This window comes from Salarias fasciatus, chromosome 16 (genome assembly GCF_902148845.1).
Source record: "Salarias fasciatus chromosome 16, fSalaFa1.1, whole genome shotgun sequence".
NCBI classification, from domain to species: Eukaryota; Metazoa; Chordata; class Actinopteri; order Blenniiformes; family Blenniidae; genus Salarias; species Salarias fasciatus.
Genome location: NC_043760.1, coordinates 15,828,108 through 15,841,357, shown reverse-complemented (window position 1 = coordinate 15,841,357; position 13,250 = coordinate 15,828,108). Strand labels below are relative to the sequence as shown.

Below are 13,250 nucleotides of genomic sequence, written 5' to 3'. Positions count from 1 at the left end.
ATCTGTCCATAGGACATTCTCCCAGAAGCTTTATGGCTTGTCAACATGTAATTTGGTAAATTCCAGTCTGGCTTTTTGATGATTTGTTTTTAACAATGGTGTCCTCCTTGGTCCTCTCCCATGAAGACCACTTTGGTTCAAACAACGACGGATGGTGCGATCTGAAACTGATGTTCCTTGAGCCTGAAGTTCACCTTTAACCTCTTTAGAAGTTTTTCTGGGCTCTCTTGTTACCATTCGTATTATCCGTCTCTTTGATTTGTCATCAATTTTCCTCCTGCGGCCACGTCCAGGAAGGTTGGCTACAGTCCCATAAATCTTGAATTTCTGAATAATATGTGCAACTGTAGTCACAGGAACATCAAACTGCTTGGAGATGGTCTTATAGCTTTTACCTTTAACATGCTTGTCTGTAAATTTCTTTCTAATCTCCTGAGACACGTCTTTCCTTTGCTTCCTCTGGTCCATGTTGAGTGTGGTACACTTCACCTGTCACCCTATATATGAGCCACTGACTGATTACAAGATTGCAGACACCTGTGATGCTAATTAGTGGAAACACCTTGGATTGACTTGTCCCTTTGTTCACATCATTTTCAGTCTTTTCGAGTGGTAACATCGTTTTTGTCCAGGCCTGCTTCTTGATTTTTTTTTTTTTTTTTAATAATTCTGTTGAAGCGTGGTTGAAAAGCAATGTCTGACCTTCATTAGTTAAATTTCATCGAATTTTTTTCATTACTTTCGTCAGATTCAAGTTATTTCTCTGACCACTGTGAATTTTTCTTTCATTAAACAAAGCGTACCAACAATTTTGTCCACGTCTGTAACGGACTCCTTTTGCTTTTTTCTTATAAATAGAGCCTCCACTGCTAACATGGTATTCCCTAGGAGTATGTGATGACAATTGACATCACAGTACAAGAATTCAGCTTATCACAGTCAGTCGAGATGCTGTAAGTCGGGGGTGTCCTCGAGGTCCGCAGCCCTGCATGTTTACCACGTCTCTCTGTTCCAACACAGCTGATTGCAATGAGGCTCGTTATCAGGCTCTCTGCTGGACTTGGCCAAGAATCTTCATGAGATTCAGGTGTGTTGAAGCAGCGAGACATGGAAAACATGCAGGGCTGCGGCCCCCCAGGACCGACTTTGGACACCCCTGCTGTAAGTAAAGTAATAGCTTAAGACTTATTGAAAATTCAAAGAAGAAAACATCACGTAGATGTTTGGCGTCGTTTGAAGAATGAAATATAATGTTTGTATTTGCATTTTTGAGTCAAGTGAAGACAGGTGATTGAACTGAAGAAGCTTCTAGGTGGCGGTCTTGTGAAATGTCAACTCAGTAAGTTGTTAAGTCAAGTAAAGCTCCACTCATTACTAAAATATCAACACATCTGGCTAAAAAAAACAAAAAAAAAAAAACAAATCTGCTGAGCAAGAAGACTGAAGACTTGAACACCATCACTAATCCTAATATTTATTTTTGTGTGATCTTTGCTCAGATGTCAATTAATAATCCAGGAAGTTAACCATTTTTTCCCCCACCTGCTTAGTTTGACTAATTTAATTTATTGTTTCATTAGTTTAACAGAAAATTATATTTTGTATGTTATCCATTTTCCTCTCCGTTGGGCCTGGCCCCTCTGACATCTCTATTCATCATGCACATTCCCAAAGTGATATTTCAAGATGGATCGCCTCGAGTTTATCACTTTCATACAGACCAACACGCATACATACATTCACCAGAAAATGCCCGGCGTGCATTCCTGCTAATTCATCATACCGACTCTTGGAGCGTTTTCAGGAAACACTTAGCCTGATTGGTTATTCAGTAATTAGTAATATTACTAATAGTTTGCTCTTTTTTTATCCGCTTTAAGCAATTATTTGAATGGACTGAGAAGGCTAAATGCTTGCAGCCCATTTATTACCAGCATAGTTTTTTAAAGCGGGACTATCTATCACGGAGTTAAAATGCAAATCCTCCTCCTGCATTGTCCAATTTTTGGAGGGCTCACAAGTATTGATTAAGCTGTCCAGCGCGGACAGACTGATGTATGTACTTTTTCTCTGCACTGGTCTTCGATATCTCCCTAATAAATTGTTGTCATGTAATAAGTGTATTCATTCTTGAAGCACTCGCCCTTTTATCATTTTTCCAATTCTTCTGCCTGAGTAAATATACACATATCAGCCATAACAATATGACCAGTGACAGGTGAAATGAGGCGCACTGTTTTGTCGGTGGTTGGAATATATCAGGGTGTTAGGAATTGTGTCTGAATCGGGTAAGTTTTGATTAAAAAAAAAAAAAAAAAACTGATTGTGATGGCTAGACAGCCGGGTCAGAGTGTCTCTGAGACAGCAGCTGGTGTGGGGTGTTCCCAGTCTGCGCTCGGATGGCGGTGGAAGAAGGCAGTCTGGCGCTGAGTCCTGCTGTGTCACCAAACTTTCCACTACTGCAAATCAAAGACACACTTTGATGGAAATCGTGTACCTTATAGCAGGGGCCTCTTTCACTGCCAAAAAAAAAAAAAAACAAAAAAACCAAAGGGGATTGGGGATTAGTTTGAAATGTTGACTTGGCCTTAAAGTTCTCGGATTACTGACAAATCCAATATATTTGCGTTATATTTTGAAAACCATAACAGAACTGATCAGTTTTGAAACTGTTTTTATATATATATTTGTATATATATTTGTGTGTGTATATATATATATATATATATATATATATATATATATATATATATATATCAAAAATTGGCTCTTCTCAAACAATAAACATTGTACATTGTTGACTGTAGAATAAAGTATATTGACAACTCATTAATAGTTGTAATTCTGGTTTTGACAATTTCAAACAGGGAGTTCAGTGTGTGTAATTATGAGTTCTGCGCATCTCTGAAACGTTAATATGAATAATGAGGCACATTTATTCGTTCGGATTCATTTACTTGTTTTAAATTAGCCTTTAACAAGTAACATACATGGCAGGCCTTTGTAATTAATATGTTGCCCTTCCGAAGAGCAAGAGAGAAGAGTAGAGAGACAATTTCTGCGTGCAATTATTAAATGAGACATGATTAAGCACCAGAGGCTTTTCGATTAATGTGTGAGTGGCTGCTATGGCAAAAGGGCTCTCTGTGATTGATGTTACCTGCCATATCGTTACTAATTAAGCTCACATGACTGCATCAACAGCCCAGGCCGGACTAATTGATTTTCAGGCCACCGAAACCCAAACATATGTTTACTGCATTAGCATCCTGTCGTTCAGCGCCGGGTCTCACCTCGCCTTCCTCCGTCTCCGATCCCTCTTTCTAATGTCTCACAGTTCAGGCTCTCATCCTCGACTCGTCTTCTCGTCTGCGCCCTCGGACATCTGGTTGTCGTGTCCATGCGTGACAGGTGGAGCCAGTCATATGGCACTGTGGTGGGATGCTATGGGTCAAAGGTGGAAGGTCATGCTGAGAGTCCATTAGGGCCGACCGCTGAAACAGGGCCTTATTGACCTGCATGTGTCTGTCTCCATATGCTCACATCAACAAGCCCACATACTCAAATATGTATCTCTCTTGTTGTGTTTTTCCTTAAATTTAATTATGCTGTACTGGTAGATTATGGATTAATACTCTCAGCTTTCACGAATGTAAAGCACGCATGATGTTGGTCAACGTTGGTCAACGTCTTTTTCATCTTAACAGCCATCTCAATAATCAGCTGGTTAAAAAAAGGCTAAACCTCCAAACGTCTTGACAGGTCATTGTTGTGATGAGACTTCCTTTTCAGAAGCAAGATTTCAGCATCTCTGTGTAAATGATATCAAGTTGGTCTGACTGTGGCTAAGAGTGCTCGCAGCGGCAGCTCTCACTCCATGTAGGTTCATTATTCAGCTGAATGTGGGGAGATTATCGTATTTTCTGGACTTTAAGTGACTTTTTTTAGTTGTTTGGCTGTTCACGAGAGTTATATTTTTTTTTTCTTTTGCTCCTGATGCATCCGCCATTTTCTCAATGAAAGAAGGAACTACCGTAGTTTTGCAAAACCCATCAAACCACATTGTTACCAAACTCCTGTCCACACAAACAGTGCTGTGTGAAGTGAGGGTGCTTTTTGATTTTGTGGTATTCAGTCTCAATGAGCGGCATGTGGCTGCTTGACAGTTGAAGGGCTTTGACTTACAAACATGTACATGAATAACTTATTTTGACAATGTGGACTGTTGAATATCCCTTTTTTTGAAAGCTTTTTTCTTTTAAATCAACTGAGTCTGCGGACTCTGAGGAAGCAAATTCACTTATGTCTCCATAAATCAATGAAATCTTTGCTTCTTATGTGCCGCATCAGGAAAATCATCTTTAAAATACCTCAAGTCATTGTTTAGTTCACAAAGGTTGACTTTGTGGCTGACATTAATAGTACAGATGTCTACGAGACGGCATTCCTCCTCTGAAGTAAACAACATATGGAGCAGTTACAATGCACAATAGCTGATGTATTGCATGAATCACCTCCGTGTCTCTAAGACAACTGTACACACTCATACATGCGATTCCTATGTGCGGCGTGTAAAGTAATTATTATGTCTCCTGTTGGCTCGCCACTCCACTTTGCCTCCCGGACCCTCTCTGTGTTCCTCTCGGTTGCCATGCCCATTGACAGCATTATTCATTGCTGCTTGACAACACTGTCTTGTTGCCTTTAAATTGTAATTGCTATTTGTACATCATCCATCCATCAAATTAGCAGCTCCTTCACTCATGGCTTCACTCGTTTATTCAGCCACCTCCCTTTGTGTCGCTCTCTCCTCCAAGTTTCACACGTGACGCACATGTTTCATGATGCCGCATCTGAGATTCCTTCTCTGTGTTAATTCCTCAACATGCACCCAGTAGCCATGTTTTTTTCTCTATAATTAAGGTTTAACAAACTTAAATTCTTCATGTTTTTTAAATGATTGTGATTACAGTCATTAATTGACAGAACTCGTGTTCTGTGTGCGTGTGTGTGTGCGTGTGTGTGTTTGTGTGTGTTGTTAACAGGCAGCCAATCCCGCTGTAGAGAAGCCAACGGGAGTGGAGCGACCCCAGGGCAAGCACACCTTTAATGCCAGGTCAGTGTGTTTATTAGCGCACGTGTGATCGATCTGAAGCCTGCTGTCAGTTTTGTCACATATTTTCTTTTTGAGGCTATTTGAGCGTTAGAGGACCGTGTCGGCGAGAGGTTCCGCACGTGCATGTTTGTCGACATTCATGTTTATTGATGTTTATGTGTGTGTTTCTGTCCTAGTTTCCTCTTCATTAAAGCAGAATTCTAATCCAGATCAAGGCTCGTGCAGATACAGTTGGTGTAAAGAGGTCCCATCATTAGCTCACTACAAAAGGCTGCCAAAACAGGGTCAGGGTCATGCACACACGCACACTCGCGTAAACACACGCTCTGACGCAGAAACACAAACATTCCTTCAATACACACAGCCGTGCACTCAGAAATAAGCAGCTGCAAACTCACACTATTTTAAAGGCAGACACATGCGTATACTAATGAGTGCTGCTTAATTAAGGACTGGGATGCAGAGTGCAATGCGTCTCCTGTGGGACCGCTTGTTGTGTGTGGATGTGGTTATTTTAACCAATCAATGTAGACTTCAACATTCACACAACTAGCATGTGCTGTATTTACTCACTGACCACTTTGTTTGGCACACACATGGTTCTGTCATTAAGTTTGGCTTCACAAAGATGTTCAGTTTTTCTTCAGATAATCAATGAGACTTCAGTTTCAATATATGCTTTCTTTGCATTTTGCACACGACAGTTTTGTCTTTGTGCCTTTAGAGCGAAGACATAATGTGTGTGTCACCGTGAAGCAAGCTTAGAGTGTACGTCAGAAATATTGACGAGACGTTTGAGAATAAAACGGAACACACTGACAATGTTGACAGAGCACCAGCTCAAGGTGTGACAGCATCACGGTGGCTCATCATCACCAAGGCGACAGAACGCAGCGCGGTAAACAAGGAAAAGCAGGGGAGATGCAAATTAAACCCGATCATTAGAAGCTCCTATAATTTCAACACAATTTGCTCAGTTCTTGGCAGTGGCCGGATTAGTATTGTCAGCAGGTGCGGCACGGTGGAATAACATTTTGACTCAACTCAAGCAATTCGCCGTCCGCTGTTCATACAGCTGCTGTTTAGAGGTACCAACACTGGAGGGTGAACCGGCCAGAAGACGCTGCTCTCCATGGTGTTTTACACTTAAGGCCCCGTTATGATGTTGCGTTTTGGGTGTAGGATTAAAGGGTGACTGGGTGAATATCAAAATGTCTCAAGAAAGTTAGCGGGCTCATCGATGAATTTCTCATCGATTGTCCACAACATGACCTCTGGTGGACATTCATAAGCATACAGAAGCAGTCGATGAGCCTCTTTTCATCACCAGCTGTCCTTCAACTTGGGAACCACTGCTCTAAAGACTACTTCTTCTCCTCCTTTTGTGTCTGAAAGCAACTGTCAAGTCCAGTTTGTAGAAAAAAAGTTGTGCGTGTTCCTGGCTGTGCAAGCTGTTGTTCCCCATCCTGCTGTGCCGTCTAATCGTATCACATAGTGCTTGCTAATTGAGATTTGACTTAAAAGAATTATCAAAGCTAATAACTACCCCTAGCCGGCATTTCCATTAGTGCCCATGGCACTAATGGAAAATCACCAACAATAGTTTTTGTTTGTCTCATTTAATTGATTTAATCCAAAGGTCGACCTCAGACAGATTAAAACACAAGTGTTTTAATAATCACACAGCTATAAAGCCTGAGTGCCCACAGGGCCGAGCCGAGGCCAGTGGTCGCAAAGCCATGACTAATCCAAAGTCCAGACAGCGAATAGGTCAGTTGTAAATTTGAGGAAGTGGCTGTTACATCAGTGATCAATTCGCCGCTCCGTCTGACAACACTGACCTCAGTTAATGGATAGTTTATGACTGCATGCTTTGGAAATCATCAGGTCAGCTCGGGCCTACAATTAATTTGCTCTCAATCCATAAATAATGAAACAAAAAGAATATGTTGGTAACTTGTTATGGAGGACGAGCAGCGAGAGGTCATCTGAGCTTCATGATGGGAGGGCGTTGCCTCATCTTCAGCAGATTTAGCATCTTTATAACCAATAAGTAACAACCACAGGACACGGACAGGGATCAGATCACAGATATGAAGAAAGGTGTTAAAAAAAGGTGAAATAATGGACGACAATTAAGGTTTACCTCTGATGGTTCAACTTAGTGAATATCAAGCTAATCATTCAAGACAGTCACCCACATTCATTTCATTTTCTTTCTAACTTTTTTTCCACTGCACATACCCTCCCATGCACACGCTACTCGGTCACACACACACAAGAACGCTCAGCAGTGAGTAATGTAAAAGTGATGTAATGGTTTTTGCGGTCGCTGGGGAAACGATCCTTGAAATTGCAAAAAAAAAGACCAAAATGAGTAGAGGAACGCCACCATAAATACTAGAACAGCAAAGCATATGTTAAGCGTGTGTGTGTGTGTGTGAGTTTGGGACGTTTTATATGCGCCTTCTTAGTTTGTATGCACCCTCTCCCTCTAATGTTGAGGCCGTAGCACCTATAAATACAGTAATGTCTCATTATCATTTTAACCACATGGCGCGCGCACACAGGAACATTCATTCTGTTTCAATCCAAATGTCCTTTTTATGCAGGAGAAGAGATTTACTGTAAATTGGTTTATTGAAATGGCATTTCAGCAGTGGAGGTGTTCGTGAAGCTCGGTTGGTAAAAAGGTGAATCAGTTGTACCGGATGTGCACAACAAATTGGATGTCACAGAATTTTCTCTGGTTTTACAGTATTTATACTCGGATCTATTTTGTGGGAACTCGCCTGCTGTGATTGTATTGTGACGCTGATCTGTCTCTTTATTAGTTTGCTCTCTGTGTTTTTATATCAACATGTGTCCTTATACTTAATGAGCCTTGGTTCCTGTTTATCTCTTCATATTGTCATAGCTGGTTAATCTCTTTATTTTCTCTGAATTGAGTCATTTTTCTCAGTCTGGTTAGAATAACTTTAAATATGTAGTTTACAAAAGCTGTTTTTAATTTCAGGAACTTTACCTAACAGGAACCTAAACATCATTCTGGATGCTTTTCTGTGTATGATTTGCTTATTTTGTTTCCCTTTTTAATGTTTGTTAATTAATTCCTGATAAAATAAGCTAAGTATGTCAGGAAGTGAATAATTAATGGATTGTAACACATTAGTACAACTGAATTATGGGAGTTTTGGACAATATAAAGACTGATCAGATAGTTTACTATGAATAACATCTGAACTGTGTTGTTCAGATCAAGACTTCTTGCAGGTCGTTCCATCCCATCTCAGAAGATATAGTAACAATATAGTAACAAATTATCAGACGCACATTTCCTCACCCTCTCTGCTGAGATGTTTTTCTCACTGAGAACATCCTATCTATTGTCACCTCCGATTGAGCCATCCATCCTCCTGACAGACACAATTGTGTACATTCAGCGCAACGCAGCTGCTAATAAATATGTAAGATTGCTAAAAGCATGCAGTCTATAGGCGCTTTAACCTTAAAGCTTCAGGAATAACTTCACTAACAGATAGTTGACAGCTATTTTGAATATGGAAAAGGAAAAAGAAAGATTCCCACCCTCCAGCGCTGATCTGAGTGACAGGCTGCTCCTGAGGCTCCTTTCCAAACTCGTGGTTGAGGTTAAGTGTTTTCGCACTCCCCTGGACGATGACGCAGTGATGAGGAGAAGCAGAGACACCAGGCGTCTCGTGCCATTTCCAGGCCAACAAAGACATTGCACAACATCTGGTTAAGTACTACGCTGGAACCTCGGCCTGCTCAGACACTTAGATCTGAGAAAAGAACTTAATCCCCCCCCTGTCAGAGTGCACTTCACTGTGGCTGGTAATGTTACCTGTCACTCACTGGCAGCAGGAAGAGTCCCTGTCTTACCAGGCTAAAGACTCGGTCATGTCTCTGATTGTCTCTGACAAGACTCATCTCCAGACTTTGCCTTTTTTTTTTTTCCCTATGCAAACTGAGACTCTACTCTTGGATTAGTTTTGTAAAAAATCTTAGGACGTGCATTAGCTTTAAGTAGTATTTTCAATTTTTACTGTTCTCCTGTGTCTTTAGTTAGTACATATCTGTTGCTGCGCACTTGAAAGACCGGCTCCCAGAGAAAAAAAGAGAAAAGGAAAGTGTGGTTTGGTAATGCATCACCTCCCTTTTTGTTATTTCTCCCTCTGTGTTTCGGTCTTTCATGGCGGGGATCAGTGAAGTGGCAGGTGGATAAAGAGAACACCTGCTCTCTTCATCTCTCGCTGCTCCTCTCTTCCTCGCTTCCTCTCTCGCTCGGCGCATTGGGCTCTATTCCCCTCCTGCCTCTTGTTCTCTTATTGGGCTGCCTCTCTCTTTTCTCAAGTCTCACCCATTTTGTCCCTCGCTCACCCCCCCACTTCATTTTTTTATTTTTTTTTTTTTGCATTGATGCAGCCTGTCAAACATCTCACAGACAAAAAAATGAAAAAAAGGGAATGCAAATGGATCTCAAGTGTTTGTGTGTGCGTGCGCGCGCGTGTGTGTGCTGTCGTCGACGTATTAGAGATCAGAGGGAGAGCAGCAGAAAGGGATAGAGGGAGGAGTGGATGTTATTTCCCTCTCATATTAATTCTATTCATTAGGCTTGTCTAATTAATTCAGTGCCTCCTCCTTTCTTCATTTCTCTGTTTTTAACTTTCCCGAGCTCCCTTGTTTCCTACCGTCATTTCTTGTTGTGTCCCCTCAGTTGTTTTTCTTTTTTTTCTGTCACTTTTCTGTCTTTTATTTTCTTATCTGTGCTTGTAATTGCAACGCTTTGTGTGTCTGCATGTTTGCGTGCAGGTGCACGAGCATGTTTGCTCAAACATAAGCAGAAAACATGTGGAAGTGGTTGTTTGCTCGTATTTGACTTTGTGTTTTTGCCGCTCACTCGTGAAGCACTTTAAAATTCAGCCTGAGTAAGAATTAATTTAGGAGCTTGCTTTTCCAATGGACGGTGGGATCAAAGGACTTTGTGTCGGTCACTGGATAAGACTAAGAGACAATAATGCATCGAATATAGTTCCCAGAGAGTGTTTTTCAAATCTCATAAAGCTAAATTTTCCCCTAAAACATTGACAGTATATCAGTTGTTGACGATGATGCTACTCTGCATTCCTGTCCAGGCCTTTCAGAATAAAAGACCTTATAAACCATATTGAGATCCTGACGGCCAGTTTTACCTCCTTGCTGCTCTTACACGCAGGTTCTTGTGTCCTGCTGTTAGATTCAACTCAACTCGCTGAGCAGAGCCGAGTGTCTGAGAGAGAAGAGACGACTTGTTTTTGCACTTTGCATCCCTCCCCCTGTCGCCACCCACCATCATCAGTAACCCTCTCTGCGGAGTTTATCAGCATCTGCAGCACTATCAGTTGATGGGGGGTTTAGGGATGGATGGATGGTCTGCGGAGAGATGGAGACAAAGCGAGCAGCCAGTCAGAGGCAAAGAGTGAAGGGAGGGGCAGAAGAGTGCAAAACCAAGTTTAGACAAACTTACTTCTAAAAACACACACATACACACACATGCGGGAAACAAAGAGAAGGTCAGGAGAGGATTAATGGCTGTGCTCTGATAGATAAACTAATCAAACAAAGACTTGGGCGCGCACACACACACATTAAAACACAGGCGGAATGTAAAACAGATACACACTTGAATAATCCGAACGAGACAGAACAACATTGGGAGATTGAAGGTACAGAAGAAACCCGTTGAGGAGATGACAGAAAAAAAGTTTGGATGGAGTCTTGCGCAGAAAAAAGACAGTTGTAGTGATATCAGTCCAGGGCAGCACGTTTCCAAAGTTTTGCTCAAAAGTAGGGCGTGGCGATCGGTTTCTCGTTCCACTAAGCCAAAATGCTCTGAAACTTCTCTGGAGTGTGTGGCGAGTGGCGGATAAATGATTTGACCGTTAAATGGCCTTGGAAATAGTTTCTACTAACGATTACTTCTGGTGCCAATGAGCAAAGCGTCTAACATTTCACTGTCCAGCTGCCTGATTTGCATGCATGTGTGAATTTAGCCTCATGTCCTGCGTTTTTTTCTGTGTGGCGTTGAGACAGCGCTTCCATATGAACCAGTATATCTGCACTAAATGATGAGAATTAGAATTTCATTGGCTGTTTAAGGTCAGAGATGCAGTTTGATTATTGGTAGGAAGCTTGTATTTTGTTGTCCCAGAATGTGTTTTTCCTTACTTTCTTTGTCATGCGTGTTCATTGATGTGTGTCTCCAGCTTGACCAGGACAGTGGAGATCCTGGGAGAGGACAGTCCCCTGGGAATCCACGTGGTTCCTTACTGCTCGTCACTCAGCGGACGGTGAGCTGCGCACGCACCAGCACAAATGCATTCACACTGAAACAAACTAAGACACAAGAAAGAAAAAAAAAAAAAAAAAAACACCAAAAAAAAATATATTTGAGCTGTGATTCTGCCCTTCAGACCCAGAAAAGCCTTCCACCTGGCACTGCTGAGACACACACACACACACACACACACCCTCTCCTAATGGAAAGAGTAGAGGAAGTGAGAATTGCCCAGCTATGCAGGGCCTGTTCTTTGGGTGTGTGACGGGCAGACAGGGGATTTCCTAAAGAAAAGCAGGATGACTTTTTATGAATGTTCTCATGACTCACCTGACCTCACCGATCTCCCCTCTACATTCCTCTCCGTGTCTGTTGTCTTCTCCCTCGCTCTTCCTTTTCCTTCTCGTCCTCATTTCAATGTCTTTATGTCTTTTCATTTTTCTTTCTTTTACATTTTTCTTTTTAAGCTTTCTGTTGAAGTGTGAAAGTCGGCAGTAATCACCTGGTGAACAGTGCCTGGCAGGTGATATATTATGATGATATTTTAGGTTATGAAATATTAAAACTTTTTTCATTCAAGGCTCCTGTTTGTCATCTTTCATGAGAAGTATCTCTTAAGAAAAAAAAAAAAAAAAAAAAATCCTAAAACATCTACAAAGAGCTGCAGATCCCTTATATATATATATAAGTAGGAAGCAAACATGCAATATGGAATGTTATGTTGTAATTGAGTGTGATTGTGTCTGGAGAATCTCATTAACTGTCCCCATGAGACCCGTCTGTCTTCAGAGACGGGCTGAAAGACAGTCAAAGAAAATCTGTTGAATCGACAGTGTGAGAGTAAGAGCTAGAAGTGATGGGAAAGTCCCTTAACCTCCCTTTTCCCCTCTTTGCTGGCTCTGCCTCCAGGTCTCTGGGTCTCTATATCCGAGGAGTGGAGGAAGAGAGCCGCTCGAGAAAGGAGGGCTTGTTCCAAGAGGATGAGTGCATTGTTAAAATCAACAACACCGAGCTTATGGACAAGACGTTTAGTCAGTGAGTATGACAACGATTATCTGTGTGGGCCTCTGGGAGGTCAGAGATGTGTCTCAGACGATGACTAACGGAAACACGTCCCCTGGGAGAGTGGAAAAAAACAAAGTATGGATATCTCTACGATATAGTGCTGGAATCATCACATTGAGTTTTACCAGAGGAAGTCAGAATGAGCCAGTGCTGTGATCCTTCACTTCATTCACGGCCAATTAGGACTGTATTCTTTTATTTTGCTGAAAGCAGGAGACAATTTTGGAACGGCATCCAAATGTACGATTCAGTGAATGAAACATTTCAGAATAAAGTTCCCGCGAATGCCCTCACCTCAACGGGCATGAGGAACCAGTTCTTAAAAACAGGAAGCTGTTTTATGTAGATGCTGATTGGCAGAAAGATAATGCATTATAGCTGAACTCTCTGCTGTGGGAGTGCAGTGTGTTCCTCTTCCACTTATTGTATTTTTCTACATGTTTAAATGTTGTGCCCACTTTATCCTCGGCTGTGTATTTGCTGCTATATTGTCCAGGTCGGCCCTTGAATAAGAGATCAAGTTAATTTTGGTTCTTTCCTCCATGTTTTCTAGAAAAGAAGTATTGCTCTGAAGGTGTTTTGCTCGGTACTGTATGGGTCTTTGTGCCTCAATTTAAGTTGTCAAGAAGATGATGTAGGGCCTGTTTCGTACTCATTCAACAACATTCACTTTGTTTAAAGCTATTTCATATAAACTCACAAACAGACGTTGGCCAGGGTGCTGAACCACCG

The 13,250-nt window shown here is 41.6% G+C and overlaps 1 protein-coding gene across 4 annotated transcripts in view; it reads left to right on the top strand.

Moving 5' to 3' along the window:
• pard3bb (par-3 family cell polarity regulator beta b) overlaps positions 1–13,250 on the top strand; it is a 204,251-nt gene that overhangs the window by 60,953 nt on the left and 130,048 nt on the right. For all 4 annotated transcript variants that reach the window (XM_030111978.1, XM_030111977.1, XM_030111976.1 and 1 more), the window contains exons 5-7: positions 5,046–5,116; positions 11,383–11,466; positions 12,363–12,488. In XM_030111978.1, coding sequence (XP_029967838.1) covers positions 5,046–5,116; positions 11,383–11,466; positions 12,363–12,488 — 281 coding nt within the window. The remainder of the gene's footprint in view (positions 1–5,045; positions 5,117–11,382; positions 11,467–12,362; positions 12,489–13,250) is intronic.